The sequence below is a fragment of the Anser cygnoides genome, chromosome Z (assembly GCF_040182565.1).
Source record: "Anser cygnoides isolate HZ-2024a breed goose chromosome Z, Taihu_goose_T2T_genome, whole genome shotgun sequence".
Lineage (NCBI taxonomy): Eukaryota > Metazoa > Chordata > Aves > Anseriformes > Anatidae > Anser > Anser cygnoides.
This window is the reverse complement of record NC_089912.1, coordinates 58,687,698-58,706,757: the sequence shown is the minus strand read 5'-3', so window position 1 is coordinate 58,706,757 and position 19,060 is coordinate 58,687,698. Positions and strand designations below refer to the sequence as shown.

Genomic DNA, 19,060 nt, shown 5'->3' with positions numbered 1-19,060 from the left:
ATATTTATAACAATCAGAGCAAGCCTTGAATAGAACATTTGTTGTTTATCTTAGGGTGGGGACAGCTTGAAAAATGAGGTGGCTTGAAGCAAAATTATGCGACTGTATCTTTACAAATGTTTGTTCAAAATACACCAGGATCTCTAGTAGATAAGGATCTTCCAGTGGAGTTGTTCTTCTGGTGGCTCATGAACTGATTGGTTATGGACCAAAATACACACAGCTAACAGCATTTTCCCTTCTGTCTGTAGGCACTGACTGCTCTTGAATCTATGGCATCAAACAAACAATACATGGATTACCACGAGCAGCTCTCCCAGGCTTCTCTGTTCATCAAGCATCCAGAACATTGTCTTCAAGATGGCAATAATCTCTTGGCTCTCCTTATTAACACTCTGTACCCAGAAGTGCATTATTTGGACTGCATACGATAGCGGCACTGAGCTCACAAAATCATCGTGCGATGCTGATTCCTCTGGTTTACATGTAGTTATTGCACAAGTAATTTTTACCTTCAGAGTCCCACTTAACCAAGTCAGAAGTGTGGATGGGATCTGCACGCTGGCAAGTTTTACCCTCTGAGGTTTTCTCCTTCCTTTAAAGCTCTTATGATATTTAGGCCTGTGGATTTGCTCAGTTTTTGTTGACTGAAAGCAGTTGAATACCTTCCTGGGTATGGTGTGCCTCTGAGAGGAGGTTACCGACATTCAAGTCATTCGACAGCAAAGCTCATCGTTGTTTCTTGTAGCATCTTACATTTTTGCTTTGTGCCTTTTTCGTTTTCAGTGTCAACACTTAAGCCAGTGCGAAGTGAAGGGTGGGTTGTGTATAAAAGAGGTTTCCTCTCTCTTAACCAGGATACCTCTAAATCGTGTGTGTGTGTGTTGGGAGACTTCTGAAGTTCCTGTATTTGAAAAGATAGTATTTTAAATTTTGACTTTTTGATATTCCACAGAACTCTAGTTAAAAGGCATGCCTACAATCTTCTCCCACACCTGTAAATACAAACTAAAATTTGAACTAAAGGACTTTAGCTTTTTCTGATTTTCTAAGTATTAGTGAGTCTGCCTCCATACTGCTTGATTAAACACAAGTAATTTCTGGCCATGTTTTAAGCCAGGCAATGCCTAAAGACTGATTTTCTTTCTGGATCCCCAGAGTCTGTGTGGGAAACAGTTATGTTCTTGTCAGATAATAACGTGTAACTGAAAATCTGGTTGTTTAGGAAATAATGGCTTACTAAGTGGACACCACTTAAGTTTATTCATTTCTTCCTAGCTGGGCATGCCATAGCAGGATTTTAGATGACACTGTGAAAAGCTATTTAGCTTGTATTTAATTAGGTGGACGCTTGTTAAAATTCTATTACCAAAGCACGAACCATGGGCCTGTAAATCTGTTGTTTCAGCTGAATGATCACTGGTTTTGTTGGGTTGTCTATTGCACCTTGACAGCAGAAAATGAATTTCCCTGGTTGCTTGCCTAATGTTGGCCATTTCGTCACATTTCATCACTGATCTCTTTGAGGTGCCCAAGGTCCTGCAGTCCCAATCTATATGCCTGTATGAAGGTATGAAGGATCAACAATAGCTTCTCTTCCTGCACTAATTGTGCCTTTCTGTTTAGAACATGGCTGCATGTTAAAACATTTGTTCGGGTCCCCAGGGGAAGGAAGTGTACTACCTACTGTCTGTTCAATAATGGATTGCTTTGCAGTGTTGCTCTTAACTGTGATTTTGGTGCTGGAAAACAAACCACCTTTCTCTTCTTGACAAATCCTGCTAACTATCCAGTTGGGTCATTAGATCACCATCATCTTCATGTGGTCTTAGTTCTTTGCTCTATCTGCGAGCCTATATATATTTATATATATATGTATGTACATCTCTCTGTATATTAACCAGATCATGACGCAGCATGGACTTTAACAGACTCTTGGAAAATTCACACCTGGAAGAATACGTTCTGCTGCTTTTCCTGCCTGCCCAAAGACTTAAAAGCACTGGTTTTATTAGATATGTTATTGATCAGTTGTATAAAAATGTGAAGGAGTTGGGGATACATGTATTTGACATGCACTTTTAAAAGATGATGTTGTTTCAGCTGTTAAGTTTTTACAAATGTGTTTATAACATGCTATGTCTGCAAAGACCATGCAAAATAAAAATGAGAAATCAGTAATTTGTGAGAAATGCCATGATATTTTCAACTTGCTGGAAGAGACTCTATCTGATAAAACATGCCTGTTCTTGGAGATTAAGGTATGATGGAGGAATGCCATGCAGTTGCTCAGTTGATGGAGGTTTGGGGAGTTCTGGATTTAACAAGTACATGATACAACAGTCTGTTTTTGTGGCCAGAGCCCATGGGAAAACTCATCTGTGTAATGGCAGAAATGATGATGCCATCTTACCAAAATTTCACAGCCCTCTGTGGCAGTGTTGTGTTAGGAACATGCCCTGGTTCTGTTCCTTCAACACTCAACAACTGATCCAGAATAGACAATAGAATTTGTTTTTTGTCCCAAATGAGGAAGAAGCTGATAGTGTGGAAGGAAGTAGAGGAAAACTGTGCCTTCGGAGCTGGTGGTGCAGCATCCTTACTGAGGGCTTTGCTGTCAGCAAATGCCATTGACACAAATGTCACATCAGCTTGTCCTGACCATGGAAACAGCTTCTTTAAGAACTTACTGCTTAAATATATTAGAGGTGGTGGTGTTTTTTGTTTTGGTTTGTTTTTTTCCATATCTAGGTCCAGTAATCCTGGTGGAAATGATTTACTTCAGTGCACGTCGTGGTTAAGACATTGAATAATTCTGCAGTAGGTTTTTAGAAACAGAAAACTCGATGAGCTGATACTTTTGTTATGTGTGTCAGTGACAAACCATCGTGCTGGCTTCTCAGTGAACATTGTAGTGGTAAAAGTCTTGAACGCGTGCTTTCCTCAAAAGCAGGGCTGCATTTTTATCAGCTATCAGATCCACTGTCACAAATGTGTGCTTCAGGGCTTGGACTTCGTTCTCTGAATAGTGCTCAACAGAATTGACTTCTTGTTTCTTCTTTTATTACTGGAAAGAATTCTGCATTCTCAGCATCTCCCATCTTTCCCCTTACCCCACATTGCACAGTTGCTTGTTTGTACCTTAAATAGAACCAGGTGACAGTGGAAGAAAAACTGTTTTTTGCTGCTTTCCGTGTTGTAGATTGCAGTAGAAAGAGATGATACTGCAGTGTCAGCTGTTAAACTCACCTTTCGGTGCAGTTTGCTGGCAGTGGTCTGGGTAGGATGCTGATAACATGCAATGCGGCACACGTTGTGCATGCCAGGTGGCTATGGGGCATGACATTTGATGCTTCTGTTCGGACCCAAACTGCTGGTGCTGAAGTAGTTTTCAAGAGAAAAGTCCTGCAGCCCAGCTTCAGTCCCAGGCGCAGGTAGAAATGGGTTCTCTGTTCTCCGATGTTTGCCTATAAATTCTGAGGGCTGAGGAATTCACTTCAGTTTGTCCAGTTACAATCTCTGAGGTCACTTGCTTCCTGTGAAACCTGTCACGCTGAGCTTACCAGTCTATAGCTATACTGCCTGGTGTAACTTCCTTTTCCTCTTTTCATATGTTATATTTATTGAACCCGGCTTTGCCACTGCTGGGATTAAAAACTGGGATTTAAAAGATTTTTTTTTCCCGCTCTCATTATCCTGGCCAAGTCATTTGTAAGGTTGCCCTTTACTTTCCCAGCACTGATACTATGAAGAGCTGAACTTCAGCTCCCAGGCTAGGGGGTGAGCGTGGAAGGACCCCAGGCTTGATGGCAGTGCAGTAGCAGGCTTGAGCTGGGAACACTTGTTAGCAGAAGCAGGGCTGTTAGAAGAAGAGTTTTGGAGCTGCTGCACTGGGGTGATCTCACAGAGCACTGAATCTGATGATACAAACCTGAAGGTAAGTTCATGTCTGTCTTTTTTTCATTCTTTCTCCTTCTCTGTGCCAGCCTGTTGTTCTTTGCAGCCTTGCCCTGGGCCTCTGACTACCTGACTAAGCTCCAGGCTGCCTCGTGCCACCCTGTGCCATAGTCTGAGGCTGTTCACCTCGCCTTGGAGGACATGGACAGCTGGGCTGGAGACGTGGCTGGGGAGGGTCAGTGACTTTGAAATAAATTCTGGTGTGAAGTCACTAAGAAGTGCATGGTCAGGCCTTAAAGGAACTTTTTCACATAATGCAGAAATGGAAGCTGTTCTGAAGTAATTTTATATTTTTTTTTGAAAAAAGTGTTTTCTGTTTTCCCTGGGGTAAAAAATGTTAGTAGACAACATAAATGTCTTGACTTCCTCCAGTTCCCCTCAAAATTCCTCATTCTCCTTCTATAACTGTTTCATTAGCAAAACCTCCTTGAGCTTAGACAGATACGATACGGTCTTTTTTCCAAAAAAAAATCTGTATTGAGAAGCTGTTTTCACTGGGAAAAACAAAAAACACAAGATGGATCAACTGTACATGCACGTATTACAGAATTGTATCTATTTGTGCACTTATGTACAAATACAAACAGAGCTGGTGTAGTTTGTTTTATTGGAATGTTTTCATAGCATGTTTATTGCAGAGTATCAGAGCTTTGTTAGTGTGCACATGGGCTCGTGTACCAGGTACCCCTATCAGGAGCCACAGCAGAGTTGCAATACAGACCTCCCTTTGAATGTCTCGCTTTCAGCTCTGTCAGCTAACTGAAAACCTCTTTTCTTTTTTGCTTGGACTCCTCTTGAAAGTTAAGTTTTAGACAAACTCTTCTGGAAGTTAAGGAATGATAACAATAATAAAAAACGACAAATTCCAGTAGTGTTTTTCTTTACAGCTGGTATTTAAAACATAAAATAATTCACTTGCTGGCTCTAGGAATCTGCACATGTTTTGGCAAGTGGAGTGGTGAAAACTTTTTTTTGAAGTAACATTTGATACATGCTAAAGCAAAAATGTGAGAAAATGGTAGACTTATCTGTTTGCTAAACACTCTCTGATGCAGGCTAGAAACATGCAGGTTGGTTAGAACTGGCATCTCATGGAAATCTGTTCTTTCAGCTCCACTCCTCTTTTATCTGTCTTCCCTTTGGAGGCTTCTGTTGTTTGTAAGTCACAGCAGAGATGGAAAACACGCACCTGCAAGGCCTGTATGACCATCTGCATCAGTCCACAGCAGTCTTACATGCAGCAGGAAAAGGCGCCGTAAGGCGGTCCAGCTTTGTACAGAGGGGACAGGAGCTCACCGTGCGAGGAGGTGTGTGTGGGACAGCCCGGGTGCTCAGCTGCATCGTGCCGTGGGTCTTTCTGTCGGCAAGCTCTGGCTGCTGCTGTGTCTGCGGTCAAAGTTTTCGTAGGTGGAGTCTTGCTGCTGTGGCCTGGTGGTGGAAGAAGAGAAAGGTGAGGACACGTTTCTGGCAGTGCTAGGCTTTATAAGTGGCTTCAGCTAGCTCTGAGTGTCCCCGCAATACTGTCTGGTACAGGTCCTGCCTTCTGCAGCAGGTGGCTTTCAGTGTCTGATATACAACCGGTGTTTTACATCCTTAAGCGTCTGGAATGAACCCTGCGCCCTCAGCACTAACTCCTGCTGCTCTTCTGCTGCTTCAGAGCCTCAGGAGGCTCTGGGATAAACCTCCTGAGAAGGGTCCCTGCAGAGCACGGAGGATCTTGGTTTTTAAGCTTTCATCTATGCGTGTATCTGTACAAGCACAACCAAGGGTGCAGTATTGTTTAGACACGTATATCAGCAAAACCATGCTTTTGCTTATAATGATTTCAAAAGCAGCTGTAGGATTGAATTCCCTGTTGCCTCTTTGGCTGTAGCCTGACGCTGCATGCTCAAATGTCCTGCTCAGATGGCCATGTTTCTTGGGTGAGGTGGAAGGCGGCGGCACCACAGAGGCTGGAAGGGAGTAACTCCAGGCACATGTAATTATGCTGTTTCTGTATGTTTAACCTAAGAGTTGTCTCTCTTTTTTTGCTCCCTCCCTCTCTAGCTTGGTCACTACAGCTGTCAGGAGTCCCCAGGAGCAGCGTTGTGCTGGGTGATGGGAAATGCCCGTGGTACTGTGGCAGCGTGTTACGGATGCTAGGCAGAGAACTGGGCCCTGCTACACCTGAGCTGTCTCTGGTGCAGGCTGTTTGGTACCTCCCTTATCTTTTTCCACACTTGGCAGAACTCACTAGCTCTGACATAGGCTCTCCTTCTGCCCCATCAGAGACTGGGGTTCTTTCTCTAGTTTAACGTGGCTTCCTATCGCTCCCAGGGCCTGTGGGCCACCTAAACTTCTCGTCTCCTGCTTCTGCTGCACCCATGTACCGCTGTCTCTCCACGTTCCTTGTCCTCAAATCAGTTGAGTCTGTTCTCAGTTGGTCCCCCAAGCTTTGGTCCCTCGCACCAGCTTGCTTTGCCATCAGCCCTATCCTTGTCCTGGGAGCCTGCCGTCAGGCCCCAAGTAGTAGCCGAGACCAAGAATAAGCTGCGTTTCTCTCCTCGGCCATCTCTGCCTTCCTGCTGGGTAAGATGAATAGAAGGCAGGACGCGCTTACCGGGCCAGGCTGGTTGGGGCGGAGGAAGGACCTGTTAAATGAGAGGAGAGATGTGGGTTAGCAGTGCAGCGGGGATGAGATGGGGAGCCAGGACTGCCCTGGAGCTGTAGGGAACCTGCACTAGATGATGACCGTGATACTGTGGTGAACGGGAGATTTTTTGTGGTCTTTTATGGGTTCACCTCCACCAGGGTAGGAGTTAGGTGCTGGAGTATAAGGAGCAAAGTGTTTCTGGCTGATCTTACGGCTTCAGCAGCTGGAGGCAAGCGGTGGCTTTCACAAGGTGCTGACATCAGCCTGTCTCTGTGACATCAAGTCACGGCGACACGATGTCTCTGTGACCTGGGATGTGGAGTCAGAGGTACCTCCTGGCCACCTCCTCCCTGCACCAGAGCTCAGCAGGGAAGCTGGGCTGGCAGCTGGTGACCCTGGCACTCCTCTGGAGGTCTCTTCCCACCCTCATCTCCGTCACCCTGGGGTTTCCCTGCTCTCGTGGCCCCAGCACAGTGGGGAGATGGGATTTCACTGATGGCTGGGAAGCGTGCGGTTGGAGATGCCCTGGGGATTAAGAAGGTTGCCAACACGAGATCAAACCATTGCGTGGGGTGCAGCAGTGACAGATCCTGCCCGTGGGCTGCGGAAGAGGTTAGTAATCAGTCTGCTTAACAGTGGTCTGGTTTTGTAGGCAGCAGGTTCTCTACTAATTGCACACTTGTTGGTTTATTAGCCTTTCACAGCCTGTTTAAAGATGCCATCGTGAGTGAGACCTCATGTCTGCACACCGTGACTAGGCCAGCTAGGAGGTCCCTCTTACTTGGTGTGTTAGATTTTCTGTCATGAACCCCATTTTTCTAGGGTGGAAACTAATATAATCACAGAACAGACGCCCTCCTCCCCCAGCACGTGCACCCTAACGTCTGACTTTATCTGCTGCGTCACGTTGTGGTTACCAGTCTGATGGAGAAAGACTGCCAAGGGAGACAGCGATGCGTACCTCTGGAGAACACGGTGAGGCTCAGTATCACCAGCAAAACGAGCACCTTAATTCCCAGCGGTACGAAAATGAGGATCATGAAGAAGGAGCTGTTGGACGCTCTGAACTTGTAGAAGTAGACGGCCCCCTCTGCTCTCCCGTGGCTGTTGACTGCCGTGCACGTGTACTTGCCGTCGTGCGTCAGGTACCGGAGCTCCTTGGTGACGCGGTGGCTCGTGCTCGTGACCGAGGTGAGGTTGCTGTGGTGGGGGCTGCTCCACGTCAGGGTGGGCGCTGGCTCCCCCTCGGCCGTGCAGCGGGCTTGGAAGGTGTGATCCCCGTTGGAGCTGACGGTGATGTTAATGATCCTGGGGGCAGCTGCGAAAATCACGGCAGAAGAGGGAAAATACATCAGGCTTCAACGCCACGTCTGGAGAGGGCAACCGTGGTGCCCTCCTGCTGGTGTCTCATGGCAGTTGCCTTGGTCTGTGACCTCCAGACCACACAAGGAGGGAACTGTTGGTGCAAACCCTTTGCTTGGTGCCTGAGACTTGCCAGATTTGGCAAATCAATGTCAAGGACCACTTCTGCTCTCTGCTACAACCTGTTTTTGATGTTCTCCAGCCCTGTAGCGACCACCCAACAGCTGGTGTAGCTCCGTGGTTGCTTTGAGGTAGCATACCGGTACTAGGGCAGGGCCGCTGATTTGTATCCTGTATTTGTAGCGTATGGGATTGTGTGACTGAGTGGTAGTCAAGAACATTTTTGGGGAATGCAGAAAGTTGAGAGTTACTCCTGAACTCATGATTTTGGATTTGCCTGCTGGGGAAGTGGGGCTAACGTGACCAAGCTTGTCTCACCCACCGGTCCTCTCCTGTTGGAACTGCTGACCTATTTCATGCACTTCACAAAGCCATTGTGAAAACTGAGGGGAGCTAAATGAATGTCCTTGTGGGGGAAAAGCAGGTGTTCAATATTGCTTTTTTCCACCTGCCAGATGAGACAGCAGAGGCACAGCTTGCAACCACCCGCAGTGCATCTCCTCCTGGCCTGTGGAGTGTTGTAATGCAGGAGGGGGTGAGGCTGGAGGACTGTGATCTGTAGGAGAGCTGCGTTAGTTGTGTGTGCCATGGACCTGTGTTTTGGTGTTTAAACTGACCTTTAAAGCATTACTTAACCCCTGCCCTTTATTTACACTGTAGGGGCCCATTCCCAAAGCTGGCTGCAGCCTGGGCACCACACCTGCGTGGCGCCCGGTTATCGTTCCCGGCAGCCTCTGGGGGTCAGAGCTCGCTGCCACTCTATGGAGGGATATTTTGGAGTTGCCCCACGTGCAGGAGAGCCCTGGCTGTGCAGCACAGCCCAGGAGTAACCGAGCTCATCTTTGTGCCTCGCCTGGATGCCTGGGGTGCACGGCGGCTGCGAGGCAGTTTCACTTCACAAGCAGAATCCTCCAGCACACCCTGTCTCTGTGCTCTTGGCTGAGGTTTTGAGCCTGTTCCTGAGGCCGTGTACATCTATCTACCAGCGCTCGTTAGATCAGTGAGCACACCCGGAGAGGGGCTGAGAGCTCGCTGTAAGCAAAGCACATCGCAGCCCCAGGGGGTTGGCACGGCGCTGTGGGATCCCTGGGGATGGAGGGCACAGGCGGAGAGCTCTGATCTCTGCAGGAAATCCACCCCTGCTTGCTCTGCTCTGTCTGCCATGCTGAGCTGCTCTGAAATAAGGCAGGCTTTTGATTTTTTTTTTTCTCTCTCAGCGGAGAATGCAAAATGTCCTGCTGCCATGTTGGCTTTCTGCACTGTGAGGAGGCGAAGTGAAGCTCCTCCTTGTGCCCTCTGATCTGGTGAGACCAAGGAGCTTGCAGGGGGTGATGGGGACTGCCAGTTCCCAGGTCTGATCTTTGTTGACCAGAGCAGGTTTTCAGGCAGTTTATACTTAACCTGTCCTGCTCCAGATCATTTTAGACCTATAGCACATGGGTGCCAGGTACCTTGTCTTCCCAAGCCCCTGCTGCCATCCAGGTCTGCTTGTGCTTGTATTTTCTTATCAGTTTCTGTGCTGTTTTATTCCTATTCCCTTCCTTGCATTGCATGCATCATCTCAGACTGGAAGACTACAATGAGGATTCCCTGCCAAAATGTTATAAATTTTCCCTGGGCTGACTGGAGCTAGAAAAGCCAATGCTTTGGAAGAACATCTCAGGTCACCTTCCGTTACCATCTCATCAGTTTCCACATCCTGGGGCTTTCCAACTTCCCTCTGGGTTGGCTTTGCCTCCTTTTTCTTACCAATCTGATTTTCTTACCAATCAAATGCAGCTTTATCCCGTTCCTGCTTTCGTACTTGTCGTGGATGTCTCCGGAGAGCTCCACTCGGCAGAAATACCTCTCGCTGTCACTCCAGGTCAGATTGTCAATCCTGATGGAGAGGTCCTTGTGCCGGGGGTTGCCAAACAGTTTGTACTTGTTTTTGTAGCTGACAGCAGTCTTACAGAGCTCGCTGGCACTCTGGCTGGTGCACTTGAACACTACGGTGCCGTTGTAAGGTTCCTTGATCCTCCAAATGGCAGTGAGGGTCCGGTCAAAGGTTTTGTAAGGGTGTGTGAAGGTACAGGGCAGAACGACCATCTTCCCGAGCTCCCCGGTAACATCAGATGGGACATGGATGGACCAGCCATTGGACTGCACACCTGCAAGCAAAAAGAGATGAAGGCTGACTTATCTGCAGTATTTAAGAGGGACACTGGTCATCCTTTCTGCATCTGCTCTGTTGTTGGTCAGAAAATGGATACTCTTGGACCCACCAAGGATTCTTCCCTGTGCAGAGGTCTTGCAGGTGATTACTGAGACCCAGTCTGATCACTTCTGTCTGGTGATGAAAGTGTCTTTCAACTGAATGAATGCTCCTCATTCTTGAAGTATGTAGGGAGAACTCAAATCTCATCCATTTCCCTTCCCCAGAAACCAAGAGCATCAACAAGCGGCGCTTGTAGGCAGCTCTTGCTGTATGGATATGTACATCTGTCAACTGTATCGCTAGTCACACCAGCTGTAGCACCAGACTGTGGCTTCAGGAATGTCTGCGGCTGCATTCCTGTCTTATAAAACCTACTGGGTGGCTTACTTGATCAGGAGGTTTCCCCTCCATAGCTGAGAATAGTTGTGGAATAATGTGAAGGCCTTCTGTGAATAAATTGCTGACCTCCCTCTGATCTGTGGGCATTCAGCAGTCAGGTTAATCTCCTGACTCCTACTGGTAAAAACAAAGAGCTCTATTGCCTTCTAACTTGTTCCCCATTGTTTATTCGGACACCACAAACTCATCTCTTTTCCCCACTGGTCAGCTGTATTTTGGGTGGTGTCAGTCCTCACGGTTCTCTGCCCGTCTCTCTGATCAGGGGCAGGCTTGTGAGCACAGCAAATCCAGGGCTGCCACTGCTGTCGGTGTTCCTGGCATCCTGGGGGAGAGATGTGGCCAACCGTGGCTGCTTGGCCATGGCTTGGGTAGCTCCTGAGCGTGTCACTGTAACCCCGTAGCTTCGGAGAACTGCAGATTCTGGCTTTTCTGCCTTTTTTGGTTTGCATTTTTTTTACATTAACCGAAGAACACGAGTCTTCTGGCACATAAACATCCCCTCACCTTCCACATGAGACATACTGTTAACAACAAGTGCTTCTTGTGTCACCAGCTCCGTTTATGTCTATTGAAACAGCCTGCCTGAAGGCCCTGCATTATGCGTGGAGGGATTAGTCAGCTTCTGGAGTATGATTTAACCTTAAAGCTTCAGCACGGCAGGTCTTCTATAGCCTTCTCTTGCTACTCATCCAGCCTCCATTTGTTCCTGGAGCTTGCTTTATGAGTAACAGGCAAGGTCATGAGCAAATAGCCTACACAAATTGGAAGAGGTAGCTCTCAAAAGGAGCTGTCAGGTAAGCAAATCTGCTAGCCATCAGTGGAAAGGATTTGAGGTCACGAACACAATAAGATTGAGAGCTAGAGACCATCACAGACGATAACTGCTCTAGCAAACAAATTGACAGTATGTTTAACCACCTTCCATTTTCCATTGACTTTAATAGAACTAAGTATGTCCTTGAAGTTAACCATGAGCTTAAGTGCTCAGTGGAGCTGGAGCAAATTGCGTGTTGCATAACAACTCTTAGGAATGTGAAACAGTGCTTCTGCATGATGGTGAAAATACTGCATCCAACGGGCAATGTAGGGGAAAGTTAGTTGAGGATAAAGTCCCTGCGCAAGTTATAGAAGGAAAAAAAAAACAAAACAAAAAACAAACAAACAAACCAGAAAAACCCACAAAAAACAGGCAATACAGACCAAAATCCCCTCTGACAATTGCTGAATCAAGCTTTTGAGTTTTTCCAGTATTCACCCAGGCACCTGACGTTTCAAGATCCTTTTAAGCAACGTGACGGACGTACTGTTCTCAGAGCTCGTTACAAGCAGTTCCCCCGGCACACTGACTAGAACAGGAAGAAAAGCCCTGACCAGACAGGGAACTGTAGCAAGCTCAGAACTCACCCCTCTTGAAGGTGGAAAGGAGGCACAGAAGAGATAAACTGAACTCTCTCATGCTGGTTGATGTTCTCCACGGGAGTGTATCAGCAAACCAGGACTGTCTCTGCTGCATCTGAGCTGCTGCTCTCACTGTCCCGAAAGGTTTTTCCAGGGATGGGAGAAGCTGTGGTTTTCCCCTCCTTGGAGGGAATGAGTGGTCCGGCTGAACCAGCTCTGGGTTCAGATATTAATAGTTCTGTGGTCAGTCATGTGAAAAAGAGAGCAGAGGGAATCAGGACGTTATCTTCCAGCTAAGGGATGGGGACCGCAGGCTGGGGCTGCAAACACCCGCTCTGTGTGTGTGATGGGACGGAAGGGACCGGCTTTCAGGAAGCCCTTGCAATCTGCAATGGGTAGTGGCAAGACCTTCCTTCTCCTCACTCAAGGCAGTTCAACAGGGAAGCTGCAAGCCAACTGTGTTTTACCCCTTGTACTTGCTGGCTGTTGTCATCCCTGGGTGTGAAACACCCCGAGCAGGCACAGGGCCTTGGTTATGACCTGTCTGGCAGTGTCCCCGGGTACCCTGCTCTGAGACACGAGTCGTTCCCCTCCTTCTTGTCATCCTGCGTCTGCAATAAGCTGAGCTCCAGCTCCTGCCCAGAACCCTTGCACAAATGCTCTTTGTTAAAAGCTGAACCCAGAAGGGAACATGCTGTGCGGTTTGCTAGTCCGTGAGCTTGGGGCTCACGAAGCCCCAGCTTCAGGTAGTGACCCCGTGACGTGAAGTTGAATCTTGGAGCGTTTATTCCCTGTCTGTGCTTAGCTTGAGGTTTGCTGCTCTGCTTCTGGCCGGGGGAAGGGGTGATGCCTGGCTGCCCCTCCTCATTGTGGGGCCCTGCTGCCTCTCTCCTGCTCGGGGGCAGCATCAGCTGCAGGATTTGGGAGCAGACAGCAGCGGCTGTGCAGCCACTGGAGGGCTCCCTGCACCAAGGTAAGAGGGTGCTGCTTGCAGCTGCTGCCGCCTTCTCCCTGCCCACAGCCGGTGCCTTTCCCCCAGCACTGATGCCAGGGCTCCCCTCTGCTCTCTCTCTGTGTGCTCCCTTCTAACCTGGTGTGCAAATGCCTCCAGAAAGGGACTTTGGGATCTGGTAGGATAAGGCCTGTTTGCTGCTTTCCGAACCCTTTTTGTGCTCTGATCAAAATCAGTTGCTCTCCGAGTGCCTGCAAAGTGAGGGTGACTTCTCTTTTCCTGGACTTCTTGGAGGAGAGTGCCTAACTATTATTTACTGGGGCTTGGACCTGCCACTACGCAGCGGATGATGGTGTTGCTTCAACACGTGGCTCAGGGCCCAGCTCCGTCCCCGTGCACATCCCCCTGGAGCAGAGGGATCAAGGTACAGTGCTGCCATAAGTGCGGCTGTTGGCAGAGAAACCTGAGGGTGTGAGAGGTGGAAACAGTAAATAAGAGACCTGCACCCGTATGTCATCTGTTACATGCCTATTCTGCCTTCCCCGTTTTTCTCCGTATGCTGTTTGATTTTTGTCCCTTTGATGTAAGCTTTCTGGTGCTGTGGCTCTGCCTAAGCGTGTCACTGCTCTTGGCACACTGGGTCTCAGTGGACCGAAGCAAAAGGTTAAAGTGAAGCACGTTGCTACAGTGGAGCAGAAATTATCGATGTAAGGAGTAGCTGCGGTTGACAGCATGAACCTCTCCCTCAGTCCTGTTTTACTCCAGCTTCTTCCAGGCAAATATCTGGTAAATCGATGCACCATTTATGAATCTTCTGGGGTTTATCTGATTTTCTTTTCCCATCCTGAGATAGCTATTTGGAAGGAAGCGTTCTTAACATTCGAAAATAGGAAGTTGAAAATCCTTAGCCAAAATGTTTGAAAACAATTTGAAACAGACAAAAATTTTTGTAAACAACAGCCACGAAAAATGCAGAGAAATTTCGTGGGGAAGGGGAAAAACTTGTTTTTCAAATTCCTTTCTGAAAAATTATTTCCTCAAGCCTAATTTGCATTGTTTTTTTTAAAAAAGTGCTCTTTTGTTCTAAAATTGTTTACTTTACTGACAACGTGCACTATGACGAGTGCGTGCAGCCTCTTGTATTTAAGCCATGTGTTGGAACATGCCTGGTGGTCAGGAGTCAATGCTTTGGGCAGCTGGAATTGCACAGTGTCTGCAGCAGTCAAGGGTTGTGCCCGTGGTGTAAATGAGGATGTAGCCCAGCTTAAGATGCTTGGGATGGGTTTTTCTAGGGACTCGTCTGATGCTTGGGTACCAATGTCTGATGTCCATTGCTGAGTGCTGTGTGCGCTGATAGAGTTGAGTCCTGCACAGGCTACATGGCTTCCTGAACCTTTGTTTGTAAATAGAGACACCAGGAATACCTTTATCTTTTCTCTCACACTTTTCAGCAGACAAACTGCAATTGTCTTTTGTCATACTAGTGTTCTTAGGCTTATTAAAAACCCTGACAGTGCAACATACATAAATAAGAAACCATCCCTAATATACAGCATCTTGTTTCCGCTTAGCTGAGGAGTGTGCAGCCCAGGTAAACAGCCAAGCAGATGAAAGATATTTTTTTCTCCCCCCAAAATTCTTCAAGCAATAGTCTCTGCTCTCAGGCTGTGATTTAGGTTTTCTCAGAGGGTCACAGCAAAGGTGCCAGTCTGAAGTAAAATGGAAAGCAGTGTCTTGTCCTTCGCTCCTGTAAGACGCTTCTCAGGCAGCTGTGCTAGCAGCAGGGGAGCTTGACTCAGTTTTCTTCTTGCATGGAACCAGTGGGGTTGTTCACCATGTTTCAGGCAATCACACTTGCATAAAATCACCGAGTGTGATTCGACTTCAAGCCTGTCTTTCAGAGCAGCATTTTGCTAATGTAATTTGTTTAACTGCCGTGATGTGCACAAAGCCACCTTGATTCGCAAGGCACAAGCTGGGGTTGGGTGTGAAGAAACGGTCCTAGTCAGCTTCTGTTGATGCCCTGTGGTTCACAGACTGTTACCTGGGGCCTTTTCTTCCACTTCTGTGCTTCGGTGTGGTGCCTGAACGCATGGACTCCATGACAAAGGATGCACGGCCCTGTAACTATCTCCACTTTCCAGGCTTCCTTCTTAAGAATCACAGAAACTGGAGTGTTTCAGGGACTTGTTGTAGGCACTATATGGCCTGTTCCTAGTTGTTCCTTAACCAACTCTCTTAGCGGCAGCAACTTTTCCCTCCTTAAGGGCCATTGATCAATCCAAACGGGTCGCTTGCTTTTCCATGTTAGCTGGATGGTTGCTGCCTGTCAATGGCCCTTAATGAAAACGCGTCTGCAGCACGAGGCCCCACTGACTTAAGACATCTCGACCCCACAATGTGCAAGGCACTGATAACACACAGGGGGAGTATGGGCTAGCTGGCCTTCTGGCCCTTTGAAACTCAGTTGTTTTTGCACTTTGCTTTGATTTCTGCATACCCCCTACGCCTATAATACTAAACACAGGGGCTATCACAGGCCATTGTGAGGGCCAATCTTTCTTTACTTGATTTTTTTTTTTTTACAGTTCCTCTTGAGATGACCCGGCCCCCCAACAATTAAAATTGGCCTTTTGTGCTAGCCCCACCGTGACACGCGAGGGTAAAGCGTCCGCCAACAGCCACATCTCGTGGGTCTCTGTTCCTACATCGTACCGGTTATCGTGGGGTTAGCGGTTTCCGTAGGTCACGACGATTTCCTACAGCCTGCAGTAGCGTTTCCAGTCGCCAGGTGTGGCAACAGAATCCCCCGCGCGGCAGGGTTCTCCACCCGACGGCCCAAAACATTCGACAACCGACCCAGAAATGTTATTTGGGGCTCGGTGGCCCCCTGCTTTATGGCTGCAAATGAAGCATCTGAGTTGTTAGTGTCTGGGATCCTTCTTATAGCGCGCAATACTGATGCTTTCACTTGCTCAGAGCATTGTTTATCCACTTGCGTTTGTGGGGTAGCACGCGCCCCTGCTCCCATTAATTCCTCCATCCCAATAGGACTCCCCACTGTTAAATTGTCCATTGCTTGAGCTATAGCCTGATTGCTGAACTTTAAGTATGTAGCGATCAAACGTAGGCCAATGGCAAGTCCTCAGCCAAGGAAAGAGAAACGTCTGTCGTGCTGCCTATGTTACGGCCAGCTCATGGCATGCTCTTCATCACCTGATGGTCCCCATCACCTTTACGGCTGAATCTGGCCTTTCAAATAATCCTGTTTTTTTTGAAGGCCAGCTTTGGAAGATGGGGCCCTTTAGCTTTGTAAGAAGCTGCTCCCGGCCACCCTGCGTGCTGCTGCACCAAGCTCTGCATTCAGCTGCTGTGATGGGAGCACCCGTCTGGTCTTGGGGTTGCGACGTGTGCCCAGCTTGCTCAGGCAGCTGGAGATGGGCACGGCAGAGCCCGTGCTCCTGGCCCCATGTTCCTGCCTCTTCCTCTGTGCAGGTGCACGTGTGCCTTTGCTGATAACGTACCTGCTGCTACAAGGACCAGACTGGAGCCGTTTGTTCCCCCCCCACCCCCCAAGTCTTAATTCCAGCTCCAAGATTTTCTACTTCAATTACTACAGCGGCATCTGCAAGTCCTTCCCCTCTTCATTCAAGCGTGCCAGTCTGTACACGTTCGACGCAAAAGCATTATGCTTTGTCAAATCTGGCACCCTTCCCCGAGGGGACTGGACATACAAAGTAGCTGGGAGGTGAAGCTGGAGGCCCAGAGGAATTTTCCCTCGTAGTTTCTGCCAGCTGAGCAGGGAGAAAGCTGAGCCACACTGACTTTCCTGGAGGTGCCATGGGCTGTGGATCTCTCCTGTGCATCTGCTTGATCCTTGCTGAGCTGAAGGAAAAAAAAAAACAACAGCAAAGCAGCTGGAGTGCAAAGGGAGAGATGGGGTGGAGGGTGTCAAGCCAGGCACCCTTCCTGCAGGTGACACTGATCCTGCTTCTTGGCACCGAGCACCGCTGCTGAACACGGTCACTGCTGCGTCAAGCTCCTGCTGATCCAATTTGGATGTCCTGCAGGTTCAGTTGCTTGCCTACGGTGTTGGCTTAGCCCTTTACAAATGCTCCTGACCTGGGAAACTCTCCTGCTTGCCATAGTGTCACCTCAGCATCTTGGGCTGTTCCATCACTGAAGTTGCAGCAGTGAATTGATGAGCAGCAGCGGGGGTGCTGGTGAACCTCCCCCTGTCACCTCCATTGAATGTCAGCTACAGAAAGTTACGTGTGTATTCGGGTACTTCTCACCTAGCACACAATTGCTGTAGCAAAAACATAGCTCCCATCTGCTTATGGGAAGGATGTCATGGATAGAGGAAGAAATAGGAAGCATCTCTGGTGAGATGTCTGACTCCTACAGTCCTCTTTGTGTACTGAGATGGAGAACAGGTCTGATTTCCCAGAGCCCTGTGGTTCTGTCTCCCTGCTGGCTGTTCAAAGCCTCTGTGCCACAAGCGGGAAGAATAGGGCTTGGGCTGTGTGCTTACAGGCAGGGACATGGTTTGCTCAACTTTGCCCGTACCAAGGTAAGTCAAAGCCATATGAGAGAACGAGCCTGAGGCCATGACAACACATGCACATCTTCTTCAGGCAGCACCAGAGTTCAGGGTAATCCAACCTTTTGTTATAGACTTGCAGATTTTAAAGTGGGACTGTTTCACCTCAGCACTGGGCTTGGTCCTAAGCTTAACTAATAGTGTGGGTACACCTGATTTAATTGCCCCAAAATGCCTGAGGTGACCTTTCAGAGTGACAACCTTAGAGACCTTTGACTCACAAACCTCTTAGGTGTGAACCTGCTTAAAGACAGTGATGGAAAATTTTAAGCTTGAACCCAGTGCTCCCCAGACCTAAGCGAGCTTACTAACCACTGACTGTCCTTCCCCCTGCCCCAGACATGCTCTCATGCAACTAATAATGCCAAACGATGAGTGTCTTTCCTACGACAGAGCGCTCGTGCAGGTACCTCCTTGATAAAGGTCTTGTCTGGAGTCTCAGTGGCACGCGTGGGGTTTTGGCCAAGCTGGGCAGGCACTGCCCAGGGTTCATTTCCCTGTGCTGGTCAGTACCAAAGGTCTGTTCTGTGTGACGTGAGAATTAATCTGAGTAAGGAGGTGAGCCAGCCGGCAAAAGGGAGACACTAGATCTGCCTTTTAACCTAATCTGAGTGACGTGCCAGATTAAAGGCACTTGAACTGCCAGCCCCCAGTTCCTACTGTACCCTGAAATGGGGCTGTGGAGGTTTATGTGCTCTGTCTGTCCTTGTTGGATGAGCACAGATGGTGATTTAAAAGACTTAAGCTTCTTCAAGGCTATTCCCCAAGATGGGACGTATTCCCTCGCAGTGTGGGCCAATACCTCCATCGTTCCGCGTGGTATCAGCAGCAGGTCCTGAACTTTCCCTTAGCACATCACTCCTGGCCAGTGAAGCAGGTGGACTGATGGATGGGCTGAGCTCTGGGCAACACCACCTCTGCGTTGTTGCATCCTGTAGACTCAAAGCAGATTCGAAAGCATTTCAGCTTAGATCTGTGGCGCTGAGTAGAAACTCGCCTGTTAAGGATGTAGCTCTCTACCTTTTTTCACTTGGTCCACACTCTGCCTTGCCTCAAATCCCATACCCAGCCTGTTTAGACTGAAACTCAGTATGGCATCTTCTCAAACACACACACACACACACCAAAAACAAACAAAAAATACAAAAACTTAAGATTTTGTTGTCCTATTTGGTTCTTAGTCTCTGGCAGTCTGTAATGTTTCTTTTATCCAAATGCACAATATAACTTCTTTTAACCTTAGCTCCTGAAGTTGTCACATACCTGAAATGCGATCAAGACCTGGACTGTTTGGTCATTTCCCCTTGCTCGCTGTCAGACTTCAGCTGAATTTCTCCTCCTGGCGTTTCCTGCAGCTTTATATTGGCAGAGGTGCTCTGAGTGCTCCTCAGCTTGCTCACCTGCTAGTGCCAGCCAGAGGTTCTCCATGCTCTGTGGGCA

General features: G+C 48.2%; 2 protein-coding genes across 5 annotated transcripts in view; one reads left to right on the top strand and one right to left on the bottom strand.

The window, feature by feature from the left end:
- Positions 1 to 2,181, top strand: part of EPG5 (ectopic P-granules 5 autophagy tethering factor) — a 51,482-nt gene extending 49,301 nt beyond the window's left edge. For 3 of the 4 annotated variants that reach the window (XM_048051429.2, XM_048051428.2, XM_066989100.1), the window contains one exon: positions 252 to 2,181. In XM_048051429.2, the coding sequence (XP_047907386.2) occupies positions 252 to 434 (183 nt within the window). In that variant the 3' untranslated portion in view covers positions 435 to 2,181. The remainder of the gene's footprint in view (positions 1 to 251) is intronic. The other variant, XR_010828000.1, reaches the window with a different exon arrangement.
- Positions 2,182 to 4,455: 2,274 nt separating this feature from the next.
- Positions 4,456 to 12,230, bottom strand: SIGLEC15 (sialic acid binding Ig like lectin 15). The gene is made up of 6 exons (XM_048051432.2): positions 12,072 to 12,230; positions 9,838 to 10,221; positions 7,551 to 7,907; positions 6,557 to 6,587; positions 5,254 to 5,385; positions 4,456 to 5,155 (listed from the first exon to the last, which is right to left on the bottom strand). The coding sequence occupies exons 1-5, from the start codon at positions 12,178 to 12,180 to the stop codon at positions 5,289 to 5,291; spliced, it is 978 nt and encodes a 325-aa protein (XP_047907389.1). The 5' UTR covers positions 12,181 to 12,230; the 3' UTR covers positions 4,456 to 5,155; positions 5,254 to 5,288.
- Between the last annotated feature and the right edge of the window lie 6,830 nt (positions 12,231 to 19,060).

What these genes read in the sequence shown, in the direction of transcription:
- SIGLEC15 (XM_048051432.2), bottom strand. Translation starts at nt 12,180, where the DNA reads ATGCAGCAGAGACAGTCCTGGTTTGCTGATACACTCCCGTGGAGAACA. An exon ending in CCTTTCCACCTTCAAGAGGG is followed by an intron (nt 10,222 to 12,071) that starts GTGAGTTCTGAG and finishes TTTTGCTTGCAG; the next exon opens with GTGTGCAGTCCAATGGCTGG. An exon ending in GATAAAGCTGCATTTGATTG is followed by an intron (nt 7,908 to 9,837) that starts GTAAGAAAATCA and finishes TGATTTTCGCAG; the next exon opens with CTGCCCCCAGGATCATTAAC.